Source organism: Aulostomus chinensis, chromosome 1 (genome assembly GCF_037954235.1).
Source record: "Aulostomus chinensis isolate RoL2024-O1b breed Wild chromosome 1, RoL_Achi_v1.0, whole genome shotgun sequence".
Taxonomy (NCBI): domain Eukaryota; kingdom Metazoa; phylum Chordata; class Actinopteri; order Syngnathiformes; family Aulostomidae; genus Aulostomus; species Aulostomus chinensis.
Genome location: NC_141320.1, coordinates 60,481,071 through 60,494,092, shown reverse-complemented (window position 1 = coordinate 60,494,092; position 13,022 = coordinate 60,481,071). Strand labels below are relative to the sequence as shown.

General features: G+C 45.8%; 1 protein-coding gene across 4 annotated transcripts in view; it reads left to right on the top strand.

Moving 5' to 3' along the window:
- The window catches only part of LOC147272611 (interleukin-1 receptor accessory protein-like 1), a 274,460-nt gene that overhangs the window by 251,397 nt on the left and 10,041 nt on the right, over positions 1–13,022 (top strand). For all 4 annotated transcript variants that reach the window (XM_086197940.1, XM_086198022.1, XM_086198107.1 and 1 more), the window contains 2 exons: positions 5,245–5,390; positions 8,647–8,793. In XM_086197940.1, the coding sequence (XP_086054066.1) occupies positions 5,245–5,390; positions 8,647–8,793 (293 nt within the window). The remainder of the gene's footprint in view (positions 1–5,244; positions 5,391–8,646; positions 8,794–13,022) is intronic.

Genomic DNA, 13,022 nt, shown 5'->3' with positions numbered 1-13,022 from the left:
ACTGCACTCTTTTGACAGACCCACACGTATGACCAGAAAGTCCCTGTTGTCGACAAATGCCGTCTAATGAAAAGGTTAACCGTAAGCAGCATGACAAGGCTGGGAGGAGAGTGAGCGGCCCAGTCGGTGACCTGGCATTTGGAGATGTCTCTATTAGCCTGCTAGCACGCTCCGTCCTGCTCCCAGCGCCGCTCTCTGTTGTGAAGGACACCAGGCCAATTAGAGCTTACAGGATGTGGTGGTGGGGGGTGCGGAGGTGGAGGGTGGCAGATGGCGGCATTGGGTAGGTGGCATAATAAAGATGAGAAGCTTTCAAATGAAGTAACAAGCCAAGAGATCAGGTGACCCTGAGCTACTTTCAGAGAGTGTTTAAGGCGTGTGGGCCCACAGTAAGTGCACAAGTTTTCCAGTGTTTTTGTTGTGCGCAGCCACACGATAACGTGTGTTTATTTTATTTATTCTGCCTATTTAAATGTGCTCCACTTCAAAACCCCACTTCCCTGACATCATTCCGTGAGCTTTTAGCTTTGAAATGGAAATTAATCACGCAGGAGTATTCCCCCGAGGGCTGCCTGTAATACATGAAATGGAGCTTCTGGGCACAATGTTTCACCGCCGAGATTCTGAGGTTGATATAAAAATTTAGTGGCTGCAGAACAAGACTTCATAGTTCCCCGAGGTGAAGTCGCAGCGCCGGGTGCAGACATAAAGGACAGCGTGCTGAAGTTTAAAAGCTAAAAAAAAAAAAGAACAAGAAGTTTGTGTCCCATGGCACACTGTTGAGCAAGCGTTACGTTTCTTTTTTGGAATTAATGCTCGTTGCGTGTGTTCATGGGAAATCACACACTCCAGCTCAGTGTGCTTCCGCTGCTGATCAGCATTGCAAAGTTAGCCAAAAATCTGTGAAAGATTTGGTGGATTTGCAGTGAGTGAGTGACTTTTTTTATTTGTTTAAATCCAGAATATGAATTCACAAATAACAAGGATTTGTTCAACATTTTGTCTTTTCCCTTCTTTGGTGAGCGTTTGGTGAATATTTTGGTAGACGTAGCCTAGCCTAGCATGCAAAAATGGAACCAGGTGCTAGCGCCTGCTACAGTACCAAGATAGGACCCGCGATTTAAAAGGGAGCCAGCCGAGGGTAAAGTAATGAAATAAACGTTCTCCTCTCTGAGGCCGGAGTTAAAACGCAGCCTCAATTAGCAAAAAGACAAACGGAGGGAAATCTCAGCTCCCGTTTTTCTTACGGGTCAGGGTCAGGGATCCTCCTCTCCTCTAACGACTCGTCACGGGGAGAGTTTTCAAGGGCCAGTAAGTCCCTGAAGGGTGCATGACTTGCTGCAGGGGGTCCTGACCAGGACCAGGGTCTTTAACCGTTCACCATTACCACCTCAAGTGAAGGTCAGACGGAAGATTCATTAGAAACTCACGCTCAGTCTTTTCCAGACATGTTGGATATTTCGCAGTAATGATATTCATGCAGTACTCCCTGCACTAACTAACTGACTCAATCGTTCGGCTAACACCACACTGATGCCTACTGGGTGATCTGTCATATTTTAAAATTTCAAGTCTCCTCATGAGAATCCGCTCTGATCTACATCAAATCTGCCTTCGGGGATGTCGTCGGGAGAAGTGCAGACAGTGAGGCGTTTAGAAGTAAGGCAGAGATAACATGGAACAGTTCAAAAGTTCAGGTGTCACGTCGAGGCTGCCGGCAGACGTTGTAACTGCACCAGATAGGCAGAAACGGATCAAAGTGCTTAGAGATGATTAGAGCGGCGCCCAAATTAGAAAACAGCTTTAACGAGGAAGAGTTTTCAGTCAGATTGATGTATTATTATGTGTTTATTTTACCAAATCAATCACAAGTCAGAGGACCTCACACGAACTCTTGAGTCTTTGCTGCACAGTTATTCGACTTTTGTAGCTGACGGACTCGCGCGTAGTCACGTGTCCCGGTTTTCGTCTGGCGATCTCTCGCGCAAAGACGTTTCTGAACGAATGATGTCATCATTTTTTTGGCCGGTTACGTTCATCCATTCTTTTTATTTTCAATCCGAACCTGAATGAGGGTTGGTTGTCTTTTAAAAAGTTTTCATTTAATGATTAAAAAAAAAAGAAGTGAAAAAAAACATTTTTGACACATAAAATTGATTTGATGTTTGTATGTATTCATTTTGTTGTTGTTGTTTTTGAGTCCAATCCGGTAACTTTTATCGCGTACTATAAGAAATGGTATAATGTAGTAATCAGCCGGACTGAAGTTCTCCAAAGCCGGCTTGGTGCGGCGCCTCTGGAGAACCAGACTTTCTTCTTCGCTCGTTTTTGGACATTTCACAAGGTGCACCACATCTCCCTCGACTGTATAATATTGAAAGCAAGGATTGCCAGATTATCTCGTCAGCTGCGGGGAACCTAGCGATTCAAAGAGCTAGCTCGTTACCCGGAGGTGAAGCTAGCCAGGGCAGACAAGCTAGCTCTGAACCCCCTCCCCCATCGCCTGGCTCCAGAGGTCTCCGGGATGCCGTTCTCACTCACTGCAAACTTGTCCCTGGACAGTTCCGCTGAGTCTACAGACTCGGACTGACACAAAGACTGATTCCTCCAGTGTTTGCGTTTAGTCTGTGTTGAGTCACGCGTGAGTGCCGCCTCTTTAAAAAGCCATCAGCTCGGATCTATATCCCAACGCTGGCGCCTCATGAGCGGCTACACAATGAAGAAGGATGAGACAAAAGCTCGGAGGAATTAAGAAAACGAGTCAAATTAATTTCCCTCCCACACTTATAGACACACAAGATTTAACCTGAGTAATTTGTGAGCGACTTGTATTGAACCTCCTTCATGAAGCAGCTCGTCCACGTAGCTCCAAAATGATTACCTCTAATGGGCCTTCATTGTGCACGGTATTCATAAAAGAATCCTCTTCGCCAGTGCGACGTTTTCTACACGGGATAGCGATTATTAGAAGCACTTTGTAAAGATAATGTAAGACATCGCCGTGGCAGCATTGCGGTTCGTCTTTACCTCTCAGCACTTCCCAATCTGCTTTGTTTAGTCCGTCCATTGATCAACAGGAATTAGATGAGTTTCCATATTCAGATGCCCCGCAGCAAGCAGCAGATGAATGCCCAAGTGGCGCCCCTACCTTTTCGCGCTATTAGCCCCATGCATCATTAAACAAGGGCTGAAAATAGCTGCAATTTTGTAACCTTAAAAGATTATCCGCTCATATATCATTCCTGCTTTCACACAGTGGGAGAGACTCAGCACTTTGAGCCGTCATTGTTTTGTCTTTTTTTGGGGGGGGGGGGGGTCGTTTGACTTTTTAACAAGCATTCAATGGCCGTCTCCTCAGACCTCACCTTATTAAACAGCAGCCAGACTCTTGTAAGGAGACATTTCAGCTGGGAAAGTGCTTCGCTCGTTCAGTAGTGAAGCAACTGTCTGACATGTTGAGGGTTTGGGTGTCATCTCCTCCCGCTGCCTTGTTAGCATTGTCAGCGTTTGGAGCTCGACGCTCTCTTCCACCGCTGATCCTAAAGAGGAGGCTGATCAAATCAATTTCTGCTGATGAACACCACGCTGAAGAGAAAATAAGCATCGAAGCGCGCCATCTTCGCTTTGATCACCTCGTCTAAGTGCTCTCTTTTGTCTGAGATGCATTGAGCTTTGGAAAATGGAAAAAGCTCCGCAGCCAAAGCATCAAATGTTTTTTTTTTTCTTCTTTCTTTTCTTATCTCACTAAACCTTGTGGTTAAAAAAATAAAAAATAAAAAAAAACGGGTGTGAGAGGTCGCTCTGCCGTTACCACGTCGGCGCGAACGAGTGTTCCTCATCTGTCAGGCTCCTCCCACTTTTGGTTTATTGCTGAATTGCACTGTTGCATTAGAAAAATAATTTTCACAAAAAAGTGTCACTAAATTTAAATGTTTAAATGTTAAATCTAACATTCTGATTGAACATTTAGAATCAGCTTTTAGATTTAAATTCTGTATTTTTAACCTTAATGTTTGCATTCACGTTAAGATTTAGCATTGAATGGTTTTTAATAATTCATGCCTTCAAGGTCTGGGAAACTTGCTAAATTTGAAGAATGCCAACCTGATGTGTGAAACCAGCGTTGACTTTGTCCGATAGTTTTAGGAACTATGGTAAAAGTCATCCAGTTCAGCTGCTGACGGACGGGCGTAGAGGTCCAGTCTGTAACCGGGTCATGTGACAGTATTTCAGGAATTACACTTCACCCAGCTGGAGGCTTGTAATTCTGCGGTTGTAATTTATAAAGTTTAGGACTCAAGCTTTGCTCAGATTTCCCTCGTGTAAAGATTTTACGTCGGAGGGGGAGGGGGGGGGGTTCCATATTTTATGAAAGACTCAAAAAGCTTGTTTGACTTTTTCGCTGCCTCGGGTCAAGACTGATGTTTTTGTTGAGGTTTTTTGTTTTTTTCCAATCGGCGCTTGAGAGACTACAAACGCCACAGGCTCACCAGGAGCCGATTCCTCTGCCAGGTGTGTTTCTGCCCGTTCACACCTCTTAAACAGGCCTCTCTGATGTGCAGATCACAGTGAGCGACCAAGCATTTTGGACTCTGTTTTTCGGGCCGGCGTTTGAAGCCCGGTTGATTTCATTCAACCAGCCATGAATGATTAACTTGTAAAAGCACACCAGTCGACCATTCTTGATTCAGCGACGCCGCGCCATCACAAACGTCATGTTTCTACACTTGTTTTTTTGGGCTCAAACGGTGAATCCCGCTTTCATCTACACCAACAACACCACAGTCGCCCACTGATGTCTAATCTGTCGGGGTCCAAATCAAACGCACAAAAGGGAGAACGTTTTTGCTTTGATTTGCTCAAAACGTATCTGAGTTTTCACACCAGGAGAACAGTTTTGTTTGTGTGTGTGTGTGTTTGTTTGTTAGAATTAATGAAGGAAGGAGGGAATTAAATGTGGCTCTTTGGACAGTCTCAGGTAAAAAGCCTGGCCGTTTGCAGCTCGGGTGAAATCGTAGTCGGTGTCTTCTCACCACGAAGAGTTTGTGCCCATATTTGGAATGTGATTCAAGTTGGAACATTCAAATGCATTAAATATTTGCTTCCCCTGAGCTATTTAGAACCTCATTGTTTTTGCAGCTCGTTCTGCGAAGCTGCAAGATCTCAAGACGGTGAATCGCAGAGTCTCCGGAAGCCTGAAAATGAGTCTTAGGTCGAGTAACCTTACTTTGCTGCCCCCTGCAGGACAATCCGGGAGCACTTGGGCGAACAAGAGGTCTCCATCTCTCTGACCATCGACGTTCTGGAGGAGAGCGACCTGGGCAACTACTCCTGCTACGTGGAGAACGGCAACGGGCGGCGACAAGCCAACATCCAGCTGGCCAAGAAAGGTGAGGGGAGTGACGCACCTGCCGGAGGATGGAAAGAGCTTTGATTCTCCCTCTGAACGCCTGACAGACTATAAAGAAGAACAACTAGTGGGATTGTGGGATTTGACCACTTGTTTTTCACCTCAGGGAGAGGGAGGGAGAGAGACGGGGGGGGGGCAGTATGGTAGACATTGCAGAGACGATTCATCCGCATCAGCTTAAGGATGTGTTCGAAAAAGAAAAAAAATGCCTTTTGAAGCGAGGCATCCTTTGGTTATGATGCCAGACAAGCTGTTTGATTGTTTGGCGTTGACCTCACCCAACACATAAATCCTCCTTTGATCGGTGAATTCTCACTCATTTTCTCATCTTTCATCACTGTTGCCTCGCCGCTTCCCCCGCTCTCTTGTCAGTCAAGCGAACGGGATTTTTTTTTGGGAGGGGGGGGGGCGGGGGGCGTCTGACCCCCCCCCCCCCCCTTTTGCTGATTGCAACCTGATTCCATGATGATTTTTAAATCAAGACTTCTCACTGTGTTATATAAGCCAGAGCGTGTTTTCGTGAGGCTGGCGGGGGTCTCTGCAGCCTTAAGAATCGTCAGTGTTGAATATATTTACATAGTAAGATATTTTTTTCCTCTCTTTTTAAGCTCACAGCTTTGGATCTAGCTTTGATGGAAGCCCAGTTCCTCTCCATTTGCTATATTAAAGGGGTTTATGCCGCACAGCCGAATCTCAGCATAAACCGAAGAAGATTAGCCTGTACCTCGCAGGACTGCGGGTCAAGAAAAATCGACCCACTCCCATGTTTCTATTAGCTGCTTTTTTTTTTCTTTTTTTTTAAGGGTTGTGTTGCAGAGCCAGTCAGTGTTTACGCTGCCTTTCAATATGCATCAAAACTTTTCCTCGCTCGTCTCTTGAAGCCACCGAAGCGGCGCCGCAAATGAATTTGGTCGTCACGCGGCCTTTATTCTCTCCGCGCTCGCCTCGTGCACCCAGACACCTTTGAGTCGTGGCATCAGTCACGATGGCGTCTCCTCTTGTATGTAAAGTTGGCATGGAGACGCGTCCTCATTTCCATTCTTGTAGTCAAGAAGTTCTCCTGGCTAACTTTTTTTTTTTTTTTGCGACGTATGAGTCTTGATTTGTGAACATGAGAACTTGCTCCACAACCTTTCGCTTTTTAATTCGGCCGCTTTTATTTGTCACTCCCCCCCCCTCCCTCCCCCCCCCCCCTTCCCAAGGCGGGGAGAGATGCAGGAGTCGGGAGAGAAGGAGGGTGATGAATCACCCGATGCCATGTGGCTCCATCAAATCCAGCCTTCTAGTCGTCAGGAGCTAATTTGTCTTAATCTGTCCCACTGCAGTGCTGCTACAGTGTGTATGCCAGGCAGAGAAGAATTGGCCTCCTCCGCTGTAATCTTTGCTGCTTGAGGAGCAGCTGGCTCCAGTGTTCACTGAGGCAAGTGAAGAGGAAGTGGAGTTGCTTGGATTCGACTAGAAACTCATTCCGGATGATTCCCAGGCGGAGGGCATAGACGGGGGGGGGGGGGGTCCTGTTCTTACGGCCTCTCTTGTTTGCGTACGTGTTTCCGTGTCCATCGGCGAGTTTGTCTGAAGGTCAGCGTCTGGACAGACGTGATGAAGCGTCGCAGTCCACGCTCGTTAGCTCTCCAGAACATCATCACTCATCACGGGAGCTGTCAGCGTGATGGCCGCCGCAGTGGGATGGGCATCCCGCACCACCACGAGGTTAAACGCACGTCAGTGATGGATGGTGATGCGCGCAGTCTTCTCACTCCATGTTTATGTGCGTGTGTGACATCGCGGCGGGTCCAGCCTTTTTACTGTTGTCCATTAGTCAGCCAATGAAGGCTGACCACCCCGAGTTTGTGAGGCGTAGCCAAGACAAGATGTTGTGCTGCAAAAGATGGAGTGACACCCAACAGAAAACAATAAAATAAAGAGGAAGAAAAGCCTTGAAACGAATGGAAATCAAAAAAGACCTCGGAGCCTAATCGCCGCACACGAAGTCCTGTAGTGTAAAATATCACCTCTGCTCCTCCTGAATAACCAGAATACCGAGCGTTTCTGACTAAAAGCGTCTCGGGGGCAGCAGTATTTGAAAATACTTCTGAAATTAAACCTCTCTTTGATATCACGTCCAACGTTGATGATATTCAGTCGGGCTTTGTGATAAGAATCAGAAATTTTTGGACGCTAGGAACCAACACAGAAATCCAAATTTTGCATTTGTTTTTCATTCGGTGAGTCGTTACGGTGCTCCTAACAAAAACTGCAAAGCCACAGTTCTTCCTGGGGGGATTGTGTGTGTGCAGGAAGAAGCTGCAGAGACCCTCATCCTCTTTCCTTGAATTCAGCTTCCACGATGCCTTTCTTGAGTTCACGTCAGGCGACGGCGATGACGGATTGTCGTGTGAAGTCACCTGCTTCGATCTCTTGAGGAACAGCCGGTTCAGCCGGCGGCTCGGCACACACACACACACACACTCGTGCAACTGATCTTCATAAGTGTGGCAGTCGGATCCGTCACTTGTTATTGTGGCTTGTGTTTGCCTCATTGCGAGTTCCTTTGTAAGCCAATCAAGCCAGGAGGTGTTTAGTGAAGGCTGTAGAAGTGGTTTGACTTCTACTCCGCTTAGTTATGTGACACAATTCAGCCTCGACACAAGCAACATGAGAGATGGAATAGAAAAAGGCGCTGACGTACGCTGAATATAAATGCAGCGTCCACGGACAAGCACTGCAATTATTTGGGTGTTTTGGGTTTTTTTTTTTTTTTCCCTGTCACAGCTGCGTCACGCAAAGAGAAGAAATCCACCGTCAAATTCACGCAGAAAGCATGAAGAATGAAATCAAAGAGACAAACGTGACACATGTTGCTTCAACTTTTTTAACCCAGAGTAACAAAGGCAAACATGTTGTCGAGGGGTTGATTTACTCGTGGAGGCAGAAAAGTGATTTGCGGGGTGTCATGAAACAGCGGCGCCTCTCATCTGATTGTGTTATTTGTTGGTATGTGGTTTCAAAGCCGCCTGATCAGCTGCGGCACGGATACGCTAACAGGATTAAAGGTGTTCCTCACTCCTCCATTCTGGCACCGCCGAGAGAAATCAGGCAAATAAGAAGAACCCATGTTGTTTGTTGTGTCTGGAAATAACACATCATCTCCTTTCCAGAGTAAATCCAATCTCCTCTGAATTGATTTACTTTTTTTTTGGTTACATGATGAAACTTACGATGACTTTTCCCCGTAGCGGAGCTGATGTACACTGTGGAGCTGGCCGGGGGTCTGGGAGCCATCCTGATGCTGCTCATCTGTCTGGTGACGCTGTACAAGTGCTACAGGATCGAGCTCATGCTCTTCTACAGAAACCACTTTGGCAGCGAGGACTTAGACGGAGGTAAGATGACACCAGTGGCGTCTTATTTTGGTAATTAAAATGCAAAAGCATCATTTCCTTCCTCAGTAGGGATCGGATCCCGTAGCTGAGCTTTAGACACTTGGCTACAAAGCCCCCCCCCCAAATCCACACAGGCTGTTTTTCATGTCTTAAAGCTGCATGTGACCCCCCTTTTATGTAAATGCACACCTGTTATCAGTCCAAATGATGCGGTGGCTGCACAAGCAAGCAAATCAGCGATTCTGTCGTCAATATCACATCAAAAAATATTCCGTCTGTCTCCAGCGCGTTCTCTGCCCCTCACATTTGCAGCCTTCCGAACTACAAAGGTTAAAAAGGAATTAAAGGGAAGTTCCTGCCGTCTCCTGCCATCCCGGGGCATGGCTTGGGGGGGACTGGTCTTCAAACCGCCGCTCCTCCGAGTCTCCAACATGCACAGTTGCCAGGCTTGAAAAGTAAGCGACAGCCTTGATCCCAGCGGCTTTGTGTTTTCAGCGACCGTCTCCTTCCATGTCTGTCTCGTTATTATTCCGGTGGGAAACCTGAAGAACACATCCAACGCAGTATTTTTACTTTACCTCACCAGGTATTTCCAGCGTCATTTAAATGCAGAACCTGTTTTCATCTGGAAAGGAAATTTGACCCATTGTGACCATCAGCGTCTAGAGGACATTCTTTCCTGTCTTATTAAGTTGGGGAGAAATTGCCAAGAAATTGCGATCTGTGTCTCTACATCAGCCACATAATCAAAAGTCTTTTGAAATGTAACGAGGGTACAAAAGCCGTTGTTATCTGCAAAATGTTTTTTTTTTTTTTTCCAGAAAGTCTTCACACGAGGACAGACAGGAAAAAAAAAAATCCATAGTTTTTCCAGGAGGTGGTGAAAGGAATATAGTTTTATTCTTCTTTTTTTTTTAAATTCTGCACATTGAACCCAAACAAACAAGGTGAGGAAGATGACAGTCCTTTTGGATGTGACAGGAGATTTTATCCCGTGTTGCCTCAAGACGTGACAGGAGATCGGATTTGGGTCGCTGGATAAATGTCGTCCTACGTGCAGTACACTATTTAGCCATACGGGGGAGCCTGTCGGTTTTCTAAAACGCAATGTTTGCGCCAAAGTTCCACAAGATTCTGCAGAAAAAGAGAAATGCACCTACTTGCTCTCATTGAGAAAGAAGTTTAGGCTTCTAAATGATGCATAAAACAAACTTGGAATGTCTGCTGGTAAAGTTTGCTCTCCTCGTAGATGACTTCTAGCTGACCCCACGTTGTCATTTCAGAAACAATCTTTTGGAAAAGCAGCTGTAGTTCCTGCTCTGAATTCCGTGTCACGATGATGTTGAGAGTAGCGGGCTGTTGTGTGTCTGTGTGTCTGTCTGTACATGAGAGAGTGCAGGAGTGAGAGGTTAGGACACTCTGCTGAGCACTTTATGGAAAGCAAATCAAAACAGAGTCCTGTGCCGGGCAAAAACATTCACTTTGAGGCTCCATCAGCAACAGTAAAAGAAAAGGCTGCTTCTGATTGGCTCTGGTGGATGAGTCTTGGCTGAAAAATGCATCAAACTGAGACAAGGAGACAGTTTTAATTTGATTTCCCTGTAATGAGTCGCTCAAGTACCGTCGCTGCAATGAATTCTGAGGGAATGAGATTAGTTGAGAGAGGCTGAGGGAGGCTACGCCGCGGCAAGAGTTATGAGCGTTAAAAGGTAAAAAGTAAGCTTTAACCCGCTCCTCGCCTCGCCTCACCCTGACTGTGATGGCTGCGACATCACACGCTTCCCTCAAAGTCGTTACCTCCGGCTGTGTCGGGCTTTCGGCCCCGGGAAGCGGAGCTTTGCTGTAATGGATGGCCTTGAGGCAGCTGTTTTGAAAAAGGGAAGACAAAAAATGCCAGGCCTTGAACTTAATGCCAAACAGCAATTGTCTCCTTTAATTGTGCCACCCGAGTGAATGCTTGGAGAGAGGAACACATTTTCAATTTGTTCTCCAGTATGAGAGAATCAGGTTCAATAAGACACAGCACTCTGCCTCTGGAGCTCTCAGGAGACCCCTGATACTTTCCCCCACGCCACAGTCGATTAGATCACTTCACTGCCACCTCGGGCGCGTGCGCTCGTGAGCGCGCTTGCACCCGCACCTGCACCTTCTCCTCAGGCCCGGTCTGAGCTCCAGCGACAGTGTAATGTAGGTGAATAGCGGAGGATCAGGCTTTGAATAGGAACCAAACGGTTCCAGTCGAGAGCAGCGAAAGCTGTCGCTAAGCAATGGCAGGTGGTGGTTAACCAGGAACCCATCGCTATGGTAACCGCTGCACCGGCAGGGAGAAGTAGCTGAAGATATAGTTGCACATTTATCATCAATAAAGCCCTTAAGCCTCCAATGCACAGAGATTTTTTTCCCCTCCTCCTGCGTAACTCTGCACCATCTGCCAAGAAAGTGCCCAGAAATGTGTTTGACTGAGCTGGGAGCTCGCCGAAGGCCGGCCCGCTCTCCTGCCTGATGGAAAGCGCAACAATAGGACTGAGCGTCAGCGATTAGTCAGCGGTACTTTAGTTTAAGAGCACGTAAGTGTCACATTATATGGAATCAATAACGGAGCTCGTCAGAACGTCGGTGATGTTTTTAGCTTTGTCACCTTTACGAGTTTACAAGTCGCCGTCTGTACATAAGAGAAATGGAGTTTTCGAAATCTTAAGTGTTTGCTCGAGATTACGCACCATTTTTTTTTAATTTTGAAAAAAAAAAGGTCAATTTAAACCCAAATAAACACCCATCCATTGCATATTAATTACTAGAAGTATAAATCTCCATCGCCCTCGGCCCTACATTTGACAAATTTGATATTTTTCCCATTCAGCTGACCTGAAATTTAAAATTAAATGTTTGGAAGAAAGAGATGCTATTGCATTGAGTTTATGGACCTGAAATATTAAGCACGGCCTCTTTTTTTTTTTTTTTTTTTTTTTTTTTTGTCAACGTATAAACAATATGAATAATGGGTGATTAGCATTCTGTTGCTAATGAAGCCAAAGCTATTGCGCGAGAGCCGTGCAATAAATCCTCCTCTTTTTGTTGAGGCTTCTTAAGAGAGACATCAGTTCAACTTTATGGTCATTTTGGAGGCTGTAAATTGTGATGCTTTGTTATTCTGAGACATTTCTAGTATTTGGCCTTCACCGTTTATAAAAGTAAAGACTTGACTTATATACTACAGAAGTAAATGTAGAAACATGATGAAGAGAGACAAAAAATCCCGAGCAAAAGCACCAAATTAAAATTAAATTACCGTGTCTCAAAGGCAGTCTACTGTCTGATAAAAAGCCATATTCTAGTGGCTAATATGAGATTTATCAGAACAAAGTTTAGAAAATAACTTCTCATTAGCAGTCCACCCCACATTGGAGAGTTAAGTACGCATTCCAATCTACTCTCAATTAAACGTAATGAATCTCCGAGATATCCCAGAGATTACGCCTCCCCCTGTTGGTGCCCAAGCATGAGTTCAAGAGTTCACAATCTCACTGTGGGCTCTGTGTGCGCATGCATATATTACCCCCCCCCACACACACACACACACACACACACTGACTGCAAAGTGTCTTCCAGTGGTGTGTTACACTCTCAGATACACTTCACTAGTCGCCTGTTAGGAACCCAAGATGCAAGCAGAGGGTCATTTCGCCCTCGAGATTCACCCTCTCCTCTTCTCCTCCTCTTCCTCTCCATCTTCCTCTCCCTCTCTCACAGCAGACAAGTGAATCGTCTCCAGCAAAATAGCCTTTGATCTGCCCACACAGATTCTCAGTTCAAGGCAACCAGAGAAAAGCAGAGATGGAGATTTATGTCACTGTTAGCAGAGTCTGAGTTAGTTATACTAAGAGATTATGAGGTTACATTTCAATTATTTTTGCACGTCCCCGAAGTTGTAAAATGAATTGCACGTGATAAAACGGGTTAGATTAATTACACGGTGTCATGTAACCGTGGCGTGCTATTGGCAAAGATCAAGATTACCCCTCTAGAAGGTGAGTGAATCTTGTTGACAGCCTCACAGCCTGGCGAGAGCAAGGAGTGTAAAATGGAGAGGATATTAAAATATCCAAAAATGGGATGCTGCACTGAGATTTGATCCCGAAGTCTCCCACTTAAACCCATCAGCTCTTCTTATTTTTCTCAACATCACCTCATGGCTCAAGCGCCGTAAGGGTGAATATCGCCGCCACTTC